The sequence below is a fragment of the Pseudophryne corroboree genome, chromosome 7 (assembly GCF_028390025.1).
Source record: "Pseudophryne corroboree isolate aPseCor3 chromosome 7, aPseCor3.hap2, whole genome shotgun sequence".
Lineage (NCBI taxonomy): Eukaryota > Metazoa > Chordata > Amphibia > Anura > Myobatrachidae > Pseudophryne > Pseudophryne corroboree.
Genome location: NC_086450.1, coordinates 10,623,262 through 10,635,844, shown reverse-complemented (window position 1 = coordinate 10,635,844; position 12,583 = coordinate 10,623,262). Strand labels below are relative to the sequence as shown.

The 12,583-nt window shown below is 49.3% G+C and overlaps 1 protein-coding gene across 2 annotated transcripts in view; it reads right to left on the bottom strand.

The window, feature by feature from the left end:
• Positions 1-404: 404 nt before the first annotated feature.
• The window catches only part of METTL21A (methyltransferase 21A, HSPA lysine), a 67,537-nt gene continuing 55,358 nt past the window's right edge, over positions 405-12,583 (bottom strand). For both annotated transcript variants that reach the window (XM_063932674.1, XM_063932675.1), the window contains exons 2-3: positions 857-931; positions 405-671 (exon numbers count right to left, since the gene is read on the bottom strand). In XM_063932674.1, coding sequence (XP_063788744.1) covers positions 420-641 — 222 coding nt within the window. In that variant the 5' untranslated portion in view covers positions 642-671; positions 857-931 and the 3' untranslated portion in view covers positions 405-419. The remainder of the gene's footprint in view (positions 672-856; positions 932-12,583) is intronic.

Sequence of the window (12,583 nt, the reverse complement as noted above, 5' to 3'; positions counted from 1 at the left end):
GGGCTTATTCATTGTTCCTCTCCTACGTTCTGTGGAGTCAGAGCAAAGTTCTCATTTTGAACTATCGGAATTTAAACGTGGATTTTGCTTCTTCTGTGTTATTAAGCGTATCGTGACTCTTGGTTGACACCAATTAGGTCGAAAACCATTGGTAGACAGTGGATAGGTCGACACAGCCATTAGGTCGTCATGAACACAGTCAACATGCAAAAAGGTCGACATGTGATTTTCACATTTTTATTTTTTACTTTTTCAAACTTCACAATCCACGTGGACTACGATTGGGGACTGCAACCTAACCGAGTGAAGTGAGCAATGCGAGGGGACGCGGTGCACTAATTGGGGTTCCCGGTCACTTGACGGAGAAAATGACATAAAAAAACCATTACAAACTCATGTCGACCCTTTTTCATGTCGACCTAATGAGTGTCGACCTTGAGTCCCATACCCGTTATGAAGACCCCCAGAAAGCAGCAGTTATAAGTCATACATACAGCGTCCCACACGACCGCCGCCACGCCCAGCTGCCTCCAGTCCTGCTTGATCCGGATGGTGTGGTTGGCGAAGGTGTAAGTGGTGTTGGAATGATGAAACCTCTGCAGACCGCTGAGCACACTATCGTCATACGGCACCAATGCCATTTTAGCATATCCACATCAAGGGTAAGTGACCTAAAACCGTAAAGGACTGGTTATTACCCACGAACGTAACAGCACAAGGCAGCATGGTTCCACCGTCAGCAGGGTGAGGAGAGGGGGGAGTCTGGACCGAGACGGCTGGGAAGGGGGTGAGCTTGTTTGTGGGGTTTAGGCTGTGGTCGGTCGGGTGATGAAACTGTTACCCACAGGGCTCTTACCTTCAGCGTCGGCAACTCGTGCAGGGCAGGGATCCAGCTTCTCCAGTAGGGCCCACGGCTGATTTAAGACTTGTCCTACAGACAAAACACAGACGTTACAAAGTTTTTATTCTCCATCTGCCAGACTCTGTTAATGGGGTTTAGTGCGGATTTAAGCAATCAGCTGGCTTCACATTTACTTTGTTTCCAGCTATTTCACCCAATCCAAACGTCCATACACACACATTACTCTGCACATGGAGAAGTGGAACAGTGATGAAGTCGCCCATAGTAACCAATCCGCTTCTACCTATCATTCTATAGAATGCACATGATAAATGCTACCTCAAAGCTCAGTTGGCAATGTCTCCACTCTTTACACTGCTTCATACATCTCCCCTATAATCACCACGACCAAAGTCCCAAGTGCTGCAATAAGGGCTTTGTGTGCACAAGACGGGGCAAATTCTGGCCTTTGTGCAGCTGCTAACATGTAAACTCAATTTCCAGGGACACTAAAGAGGGGTACACAGATGATTTTTTGAACGACTGCCCGATTTCCAACGGAAGAGAATGGATTATAATATAAGGAATGACGGGATTGGTACTACTGAAGCCGTCCAGAATAAATGTCACGAATTTCCAAACCTTAGACCATTCAGAGAACGGCAGAAAGATGGCTGATAGCTCTTTGGACAAATCCAGTTTTTCCCGTTTTATTCCCGATGTCCTGTGTTACTGCCACGTGATACACTTATTAGTTGTCACATCATTACAGTTGCCCACCAACCTCAGCCCAGTACGTGTCCAGGGAAACAGCTACCACGACTGAGCAATCATGCGGTCTGATCTGTCCGCTCAGATAATCTTTCTAAACAAAAATAAAGACATCCCACGAAAAAACAAAAAAACACCACACTGTAAATGGCTTCCCATATTGGATCACTAACGGACTTACCTGTCATTATAATCCAGGACACCCCTATGCTAATTTGATTACAGTAGACACATGTGCCGCCACTAGAGGGCTCTGTAGTAATAATAGCAATAACACTAATAGGAAAAAAAAAAAGTTATCAGTGTGTTTAAAACTTTAAAAATCAAGTTATTTTTTTATTATAGCATTTGCTATGCTGTCTATATACAACTATGCATTACAAGTCACAATTTTTCTCTGACGTCCTAGTGGATGCTGGGAACTCCGTAAGGACCATGGGGGATAGCGGCTCCGCAGGAGACTGGGCACAACTAAAGAAAGCTTTAGGACTACCTGGTGTGCACTGGCTCCTCCCTCTATGACCCTCCTCCAGACCTCAGTTAGAATTTTGTGCCCGGCTGAGCTGGATGCACACTAGGGGCTCTCCTGAGCTCCTAGAAAAGAAAGTATATTTTAGGTTTTTTATTTTCAGTGAGATCTGCTGGCAACAGACTCACTGCTACGAGGGACTTAGGGGAGAGAAGCGGACCTACCTGCTTGCAGCTAGCTTGGGCTTCTTAGGCTACTGGACACCATTAGCTCCAGAGGGATCGAACACAGGCCCAGCCTCGGTCGTCCGAAGCCGCGCCGCCGTCCCCCTTGCAGAGCCAGAAGCAAGAAGAACGTCCAGGAAATCGGCGGCAGAAGACTCCGGTCTTCATTAAGGTAGCGCACAGCACTGCAGCTGTGCGCCATTGCTCCCTGTGCACACCACATACTCCGGTCACTGATGGGTGCAGGGCGCTGGGGGGGGGGGGGGGGGGGGGGGCGCCCTGGGCAGCAATTAGAGTACCTTAAGAGTGGCAAATCACACATAATATAGCCTAATAAGCTATATATGTGTAAAATACCCCTGCCACATTATGATTATAAGAGCGGGAGAAGTCAGCCGAAAAAGGGGCGGGGCTATCCCTCAGCACACTGGCGCCATTTTCTCTTCACAGTGCAGCTGGAAGACAGCTCCCCAGGCTCTCCCCTGTAGTTTTCAGGCTCACAGGGTTAAAAAGAGAGGGGGGGCACTAAATTTAGGCGCAAATTTGTGTATTATAGCAGCTATAAGGGAAAAATCACTGTGGGTAGTGTGAATCCCTGCATTATATAGCGCTCTGGTGTGTGCTGGCATACTCTCTCTCTGTCTCCCCAAAGGACTTTGTGGGGTCCTGTCCTCAGTCAGAGCATTCCCTGTGTGTGTGTGTGTGTGTGTGTGTGTGTGTGTGTGTGGTGTGTCGGTACGGCTGTGTCGACATGTTTGATGAGGAGGCTTATGTGGAGGCGGAGCAGATGCCGATAAATGTGATGTCACCCCCTGCGGGGTCGACACCTGAGTGGATGGACAGGTGGAAGGAATTACGTGACAGTGTCAACTCCTTACATGAAAGGAGTGACGACATAGCAGATGTGGGACAGCCGGCTTCTCAGCCCGTGCCTGCCCAGGCATCTCAAAAGCCATCAGGGGCCCTAAAACGCCCACTACCTCAGATGGCAGACACAGATGTCGACACGGATACGGACTCCAGTGTCGACGACGATGAGACTACTGTACACTCCAATAGAGCCACCCGTTACATGATTACGGCAATAAAAAATATGTGTTGCACATTTCTGATATTACCCCAGGTACCACAAAAAAGGGTATTATGTTTGGGGAGAAAAAAAAAGCTTCCAGTGGTTTTTCCCCCATCTGATGAACTAAATGTGTGAGGAAGCGTGAGTTTCCCCCGATAAGAAACTGGTAATTTCTAAAAGGTTACTAATGGCGTACCCTTTCCCGCCAGAGGATAGGTCACGTTGGGAGACATCCCCTAGGGTGGATAAAGCGCTTACACGTCTGTCAAAGAAGGTGGCACTACCGTCTCAGCCTGCAGATAGAATGCAGGAGGCTATCCTGAAGTCTGTATATACACACTCAGGCATTATACTGAGACCAGCTATTGCTTCAGCATGAATGTGCAGTGCTGCAGCTGCGTGGTCAGATTCTCTGTACCTTAGACAGGGACACTATATTGATAACCATAGAGCATATTAAAGACGCAGTCTTATACATGAGAGATGCACAGAGGGATAATTGCCGATTGGCATCTAAAATAAACGCAATGTCCATTTCTGCCAGGAACTCGGCAGTGGACAGGTGATGCTGATTCTAAAAAGGCACATGGAAGTTTTGCCTTACAAGGGTGAGGAGTTGTTTGGGGATGGTCTCTCGGACCTCGTTTCCACAGCTACAGCTGGGAAATCAACATTTTGCCCCATGTTCCCTCACAGCCAAAGAAAGCACCGTATTGTCAGGTACAGTCCTTTCGGCCCCAGAAAGGCAAGCGGGTTAAAGGCGCGTCCTTTCTGCCCAGAGGCAGAGGTAGAGGGAAAAAGCTGCAGCATACAGCCAGTTCCCAGGAACAAAAGTCCTCCCCCGCTTCCTCTAAGTCCACCGCATGACGCTGGGGCTCCACAGACTGAGCCAGGTACGGTGGGGGCCCGTCTCAAGAATTTCAGCGACCAGTGGGCTCGCTCACGGGTGGATCCCTGGATTCTACAGGTAGTATCTCAGGGGTACAAGCTGGAATTCGAGACGTCTCCCCCTCGCCGTTTCCTCAAATCTGCCTTGCCGACAGCTCCCTCAGACAGGGAGGCAGTGCTGGAGGCAATTCACAAGCTGTTGTCGCAGCAGGTGATAGTCAAGGTACCCCTTCTTCAAGGGACGGGGTTACTATTCCACAATGTTTGTGGTACCGAAACCGGTGAGACCCATTTTAAATTTGAAATCCTTGAACACTTATATACAAAGGTTCAAGTTCAAAATGGAATCGCTCAGGGCGGTTATTGCAAGCCTGGACGAAGGGGATTACATGGTATCACTGGACATCAAGGATGCGTACCTGCATGTCCCCATTTACCCCCTTCACCAGGAGTACCTCAGATTGTGGTACAGGACTGTCATTACCAATTCCAGACGTTGCCGTTGGTCTGTCCACGGCACCGAGGGTATTTCCCAAGGTAATGGCAGAGATGATGATACTCCTTCGAAGGAAGGGAGTTATAATTATCCCGTACTTGGACGATCTCCTTATAAAGGCGAGGTCCAGGGAACAGTTGTTGATCGGAGTAGCACTAGCTGGGGCAGTGCTACAACAGCACGGCTGGATCCTGAACATTCCGAAGTCGCAGCTGGTTCCTACAACGCGTCTACTGTTCCTGGGGATGGTTCTCGACACAGAACAGAAAAAAGTGTTTCTCCCGGAGGAGAAGGCCAATGAGTTGTCATCTCTAGTCAGAGACCTCCTAAAACCAAAACAGGTATCGGTGCACCATTGCACGCGAGTCCTGGGAAAGATGGTGGCTTCTTACGAAGCAATTCCATTCGGAGGCTTCCATGCAAGGATCTTTCAGTGGGATCTGTTGGACAGGTGGTCCGGATCGCATCTTCAGATGCATCGGCTGATAACCCTGTCTCCAAGGGCCAGGGTGTCGCTGTTGTGATGGCTGCAGAGTGCTCATCTTCCAGAGGGCCGCAGATTCGGCATACAGGACTGGGTCTCCAAGGACAATGGTCAAGTCAGGAGACTTCCCTACACATAAATATTCTGGAACTAAGGGCCATTTGCACTGCCCTAAGTCAGGCAAGACCCTGCTTCAAAACCAGCCGGTGCTGATCTAGTCAGACAACATCACGGCGGTCGCCCATGTAAACCGACAGGGCGGCACAAGAAGCAGGATGGCAATGGCACAAGGATTCTCCGATGGGCGGAAAATCATGTGTTAGCACTGTTCGCAGTGTTCATTCCCGGAGTGGACAACTGGGAAGCAGACTTTCTCAACAGACACGACCTCCACCCGGGAGAGTGGGGACTTCATCCAGAAGTCTTCCAAATGATTGTACACCATTGGGAAGGGCCACAGGTGGACATGATGGCGTCCCGCCTCAACAAAAAGCTAAAATGTTATTGCGCCAGGTCAAGGGACCCTCAGGCAATAGCTGTGGACGCTCTGGTAACACCGTGGGTGTACCAGTCGGTGTATGTGTTCCTTCCTCTGCCTCTCATACCCAAGGTACTGAGAATAATAAGAAGGAGAGGAGTAAGAATTATACTCGTGGTTCCGGATTGGCCAAGAAGATCTTGGTACCCAGAACTTCAAGAAATGATCTCAGAGGACCCATGGCCTCTGCCGCTCAGACAGGACCTGCTGCAGCAGGGGCCCTGTCTGTTCCAAGACTTACCGTGGCTGCGTTTGACGGCATGGCGGTTGAACGCCGTATCCTGAAGGAAAAGGGCATTCCGGAGGAAGTTATCCCTACGCTAATTAAAGCTAGGAAAGAAGTGACCGCAAACCATTATCACCGCATATGGCGAAAATATGTTGCGTGGTGTGAGGCCAGGAAGGCCCCAACGGAGGAATTTCAGCTAGGTCGATTTCTGCACTTCCTACAGTCAGGGGTGACTATGGGCCTAAAATTGGGTTCTATTAAGGTCCAGATTTCGGCTCTATCGATTTTCTTCCAAAAAGAACTGGCTTCACTACCTGAAGTTCAGACATTTGTTAAGGGAGTGCTGCATATTCAGCCCCTTTTGTGCCCCCAGTGGCACCTTGGGATCTCAACGTGGTGTTGGATTTCCTAAAGTCGCATTGGTGAACCACTTAAAACCGTGGAACTAAAATATCTCACGTGGAAAGTGGTCATGCTGTTGGCCTTGGCTTCGGCCAGGTGTGTGTCAGAATTGGCGGCTTTGTCTTGTAAAAGCCCTTATCTGATTTTCCATATGGATAGGGCGGAATTGAGGACTCGTCCCCAATTTCTCCAAAAGGTGGTTTCAGCGTTTCATTTGAACCAGCCTATTGTGGTGCCTGCGGCTACTCGTGACTTGGAGGACTCCAAGTTGCTGGACGTAGTCCGGGCCCTAAAAATCTATGTTTCCAGGACAGCTGGAGTCAGAAAGACTGACTCGCTATTTATCCTGCATGCGCCCAACAAGTTGGGTGCGCCTGCTTCAAAGCAGACTATTGCTCGCTGGATCTGTAGCACGATTCAACTTGCACATTCTGCGGCTGGACTGCCGCATCCTAAATCTGTAAAAGCCCATTATACGAGGAAGATGGGCTCTTCTTGGGCGGCTGCCCTAGGGGTCTCGGCTTTACAACTTTGCCGAGCAGCTACTTGGTCGGGGTCAAACACATTTGCTAAATTCTACAAGTTTGATACCCTGGCTGAGGAGTACCTAGAGTTTGCTCATTCGGTGCTGCAGAGTCATCCGCACTCTCCCGCCCGTTTGGGAGATTTGGTATAATCCCCATGGTCCTTACGGAGTTCCCAGCATCCACTAGGACGTCAGAGAAAATAAGATTTTACTCACCGGTAAATCTATTTCTCGTAGTCCGTAGTGGATGCTGGGCGCCCGTCCCAAGTGCGGATTGTCTGCAATACTTGTATATAGTTATTGTTTAACTAAAGGGTTATTGTTGAGCCATCTGTTGAGAGGCTCAGTTATATTTCATACTGTTAACTGGGTATAGTATCACGAGTTATACGGTGTGATTGGTGTGGCTGGTATGAGTCTTACCCGGGATTCAAAATCCTTTCCTTATTGTGTCAGCTCTTCCGGGCACAGTATCCTAACGGAGGTCTGGAGGAGGGTCATAGAGGGAGGAGCCAGTGCACACCAGGTAGTCCTAAAGCTTTCTTTAGTTGTGCCCAGTCTCCTGCGGAGCCGCTATCCCCCATGGTCCTTACGGAGTTCCCAGCATCCACTACGGACTACGAGAAATAGATTTACCGGTGAGTAAAATCTTATTTTAGAACACCCAGTTTTCCGGTGTTTATAGAAATGTGTACAGCTTAAGGTATCAATACTCCGAAATTCAGGAACGAAAACAAATTAGAGATAAATAAATCACAGAAGCGTTGTAGTCTAAGTGACTGACTGAAAGCAGCCGCCTGTCACAGATATAACCAGCGATCACACTGCGAGAAAGCAATATTGTGGCAGGTTGCTCTGATGTTACCCACACCAGCTGTCCAGGGTGTAAGTGCGCCCATTCCATGATTTGTAGCGCAACGTCGTTCTTTTCCTCCCTGGTAGTTCTGATGTACAGATGTATCCACTGTTATCTTGAGTAGTTTCCTGTGCCTAGTCACAACATAACTTATTTGCATAAACCCTTCAGCTATTGTTCTCAACTGCAATACAATACAGAGAACAATACAGCAGGGGATTAAGTCTGACTGGCCAGTCACAGTTAATCCTATTAACAGTCAAGATAAATGTGGATACATCTGTAGCCTGGGGATGTGTTATGGATCATTCTCTTACTGTAGGATGAATCCATGACCATCTAGGTATAGGTATTGCATGGTGCTGCAAAATGCAGTGTTACCGCTCTCAGTTTAGACCAGGGTACCAATCAGACTGTGCTAGTCACCGGCCGGGTATCCGGCAAAGAGCCCCAGGCCATCACCGGCCGGGGATTCTGCCAAGAGCCCCAGACCAATCACCAGCCGGGGATCCAGCAAAGATCCCCAGACCATCACCGGCTGGGAATACAGCAAAGAGCCCCAGACCATCACCGGCTGGAAATACAGCAAAGAGCCTCAGACCATCACCAGCTGGGAATACAGCAAAGAGCCCCAGACCATCACCGGTTGGGAATACAGCAAAGAGCCCCAAACCATCACCAGCTGGGAATACAGAAAAGAGCCCCAGACCAATCACCAGCTGGGAATACAGAAAAGAGCCCCAGACCAATCACCAGCCGGGAATACAGAAAAGAGCCCCAGACCAATCACCAGCCGGGGATCCAGCAAAGATCCCCAGACCATCACCGGCTGGGAATACAGCAAAGATCCCCAGACCATCACCGGCTGGAAATACAGCAAAGAGCCCCAGGCCATCACCAGCTGGGAATACAGCAAAGATCCCCTGACCATCACCGGCTGGGAATACAGCAAAGATCCCCAGACCATCACCGGCTGGGAATACAGCAAAGATCCCCTGACCATCACCGGCTGGGAATACAGCAAAGAGCCTCAGATAATCACCAGCTGGGAATACAGCAAAGAGCCCCAGGCCATCACCGGCTGGAAATACAGCAAAGAGCCTCAGGCCATCACCAGCTGGGAATACAGCAAAGAGCCTCAGGCTATCACCAGCTGGGAATACAGCAAAGATCCCCTGACCATCACCAGCTGGGAATACAGCAAAGAGCCCCAGACCATCACAGGCTGGGAAATGGGAATACAGCAAAGATCCCCAGATCATCACCAGCTGGGAATACAGCAAAGATCCCCAGATCATCACCAGCTGGGAATACAGCAAAGAGCCTCAGACCATCACCAGCTGGGAATACAGCAAAGATCCCCAGATCATCACCGGCTGGGAATACAGCAAAGAGCCCCAGATCATCACCGGCTGGGAATACAGCAAAGAGCCCCAGATCATCACCGGCTGGGAATACAGCAAAGAGCCCCAGATCATCACCGGCTGGGAATACAGCAAAGAGCCCCAGATCATCACCAGCTGGGAATACAGCAAAGAGCCCCAGATCATCACCAGCTGGGAATACAGCAAAGAGCCCCAGACCATCACCAGCTGGGAATACAGCAAAGATCCCCAGACCATCACCGGCTGGAAATACAGCAAAGAGCCCCAGGCCATCACCGGCTGGGAATACAGCAAAGAGCCTCAGGCCATCACCGGCTGGGAATACAGCAAAGAGCCTCAGGCCATCACCGGCTGGGAATACAGCAAAGAGCCTCAGGCCATCACCGGCTGGGAATACAGCAAGAGCCTCAGACCATCACCAGCTGGGAATACAGCAAAGATCCCCAGACCATCACCAGCTGGGAATACAGCAAAGAGCCTCAGATCATCACCAGCTGGGAATACAGCAAAGATCCCCAGACCATCACCGGCTGGGAATACAGCAAAGATCCCCAGATCATCACCAGCTGGGAATACAGCAAAGAGCCTCAGGCCATCACCGGCTGGGAATACAGCAAAGATCCCCAGATCATCACCAGCTGGGAATACAGCAAAGATCCCCAGACCATCACCAGCTGGGAATACAGCAAAAATCCCCAGATCATCACCGGCTGGGAATACAGCAAAGATCCCCAGATCATCACCGGCTGGGAATACAGCAAAGAGCCCCAGACCATCACCGGCTGGGAATACAGCAAAGAGCCCCAGATCATCACCAGCTGGGAATACAGCAAAGAGCCCCAGATCATCACCAGCTGGGAATACAGCAAAGAGCCTCAGGCCATCACCAGCTGGGAATACAGCAAAGAGCCCCAGGCCATCACCAGCTGGGGATACAGCAAAGAGCCTCAGGCCATCACCGGCTGGGAATACAGCAAAGAGCCTCAGACCATCACCGGCTGGGAATACAGCAAAGAGCCTCAGGCCATCACCGGCTGGGAATACAGCAAAGATCCCCTGACCATCACCGGCTGGGAATACAGCAAAGAGCCCAAGACCATCACCGGCTGGAGATTCAGCAAAGAGCCCCAGACAATCACCGGCTGGGAATTCGGCAAAGAGCCTCAGGACATCACCAGCTGGGAATTCGGCAAAGAGCCTCAGGCCATCACCGGCTGGGAATTCGGCAAAGAGCCCCAGACCATCACCGGCTGGGAATTCGGCAAAGAGCCCCAGGCCATCACCGGCTAGGAATTCGGCAAAGAGCCCCAGACCATCACCGGCTGGGAATACAGCAAAGATCCCCAGACCATCACCGGCTGGGAATTCGGCAAAGATCCCCAGATCATCACCAGCTGGGAATACAGCAAAGAGCCTCAGGCCATCGCCAGCTGGGAATTCGGCAAAGAGCCTCAGGACATCACCAGCTGGGAATTCGGCAAAGAGCCTCAGGCCATCACCGGCTGGGAATTCGGCAAAGAGCCCCAGGCCATCACTGGCTGGGAATTCGGCAAAGAGCCCCAGGCCATCACCGGCTGGGAATTCGGCAAAGAGCCCCAGGCCATCACCAGCTGGAGATTCAGCAAAGAGCCTCAGGCCATCACCAGCTGGAGATTCAGCAAAGAGCCCCAGACCATCATGCTTCCGCTTCCATGTTAGTATCACAGGGTTTATGTCAGAATTCTAAAAGTCGTCAACTGTAAGCCTAAAATTGGGCGGTGTTTTGCTATTACACAACTGCTGAGCAAACGAGGACACAAATATAAAAATCTACTTACAAATAATCATTAGGATATACAAATGCACACATAGAGGGCAGGAAGTATTAACATACATCGCAGCAATGTTGATCGCATATGTACTAACATATGCGATCGATCAACATCTCATTGCGGTGATGGAGGCCCCCGGCGATACCTGTGAGGTGGTCTGGGGGGGGTCTCCGTCACAGCCAAATATGTATCTTATATAACACACTATAAAGAGGTTAAGAAACACAGTACGCTATTGGCGTATGGTATACCGTAAGGGTACGCACGTTGTGTAACAATCGCTTAGCCGTAGTCGAGACGCTCGAGCGTCACGTTCGCTTACGGCCAAGAGATCACAGGCAGGCACGCTATAGGCTGCCGACTAACGTAATGGTATGTTACTAGCGTAGCGGACGCTTGGGACCACGAGGAGATCACAAGCGGCGCTGATGCTCACGATGTTAAACCTTTATAACTAAACCATAAACAATGTATTTATGCAATAAACCTTAGTGCAGTGATAGGGTGTAAATGTAACACAGTGTAACCTTATTAACTGTACGAGCGTCTCCGACGCTCTGAGAATACTTAGAAATATAATAAATACACAGATACCGGTATTAGGTTCTAACACCCTATATGAACGTTCTATTTGCAAAAGAATAATACAATACAAGTCATACACTACCAAAATAACATTGACCACCTAACCAGAAAACTACACATGAAATACAATAGCAGTACAATAATACTTAAGAGAAAGAGAGAGAAAGAAGAGAAGAGAGAGAGAGAGATATGGCTCACAATAACAATAAAGGTAATATGGTTGCGGAGAAACTTACGCTCAAGGGAAACAATCGCATGCGCCTCTGGATATCCAGCTCCCGATTATCAGCAATGAGAACCGTTGAAGAGAATAGAGAGCTGGATCAGGTCGGCTTGTCCTTTTATACCCTACACAAAATACAGTACAATGGTCCCTATATTCTTATTGTTCATTGGACACAGGAATTCCTCTTCGCATTATAACAAAAGGTCATAGGTTGATTCATACAGGTGGGCTGTGACTATTTCCAACTGCTCAGGTGGGTGGGAAACTAGGTTTCCCGCCGCATGGATAATAAAGTGCAAATATAGTAAAAGTCCATAAACTTCTTATGTCCATAACTATTCGCACGAGCGAGTTATCCGCTTCAAACCAACACCGGAATATTGCTAATTAAATACTCTTCCGATGGATACTAAACACCACTGTATAACCCTTGTCTGACCCTTCGTATCAAACAAAGAGGGATCTCTTTGTTCATGAACATGCTACATTAACTAAACTTTCAAATTCTATCAAAGAGACCATGATCTACAAAATACATTATATGGTTAAAATATGTAACGATTGAGTCGCACGCTAGACGCATACAAACTCTACCGTAAATGCGCATACCGTGCGCCTGCGGGTGCACGCAACAGCGAGTATGCGCACGCACGGGAGAGCACATGCACGCGCAGCGAGGACACGCATGAGGTGCAAATATGGCAGTGTGCATAGTGATATTTTTCTGACTTTGACAGTCCACCCTTTGGCAGTCACCAATTACTGCCACTTTCTAAAACA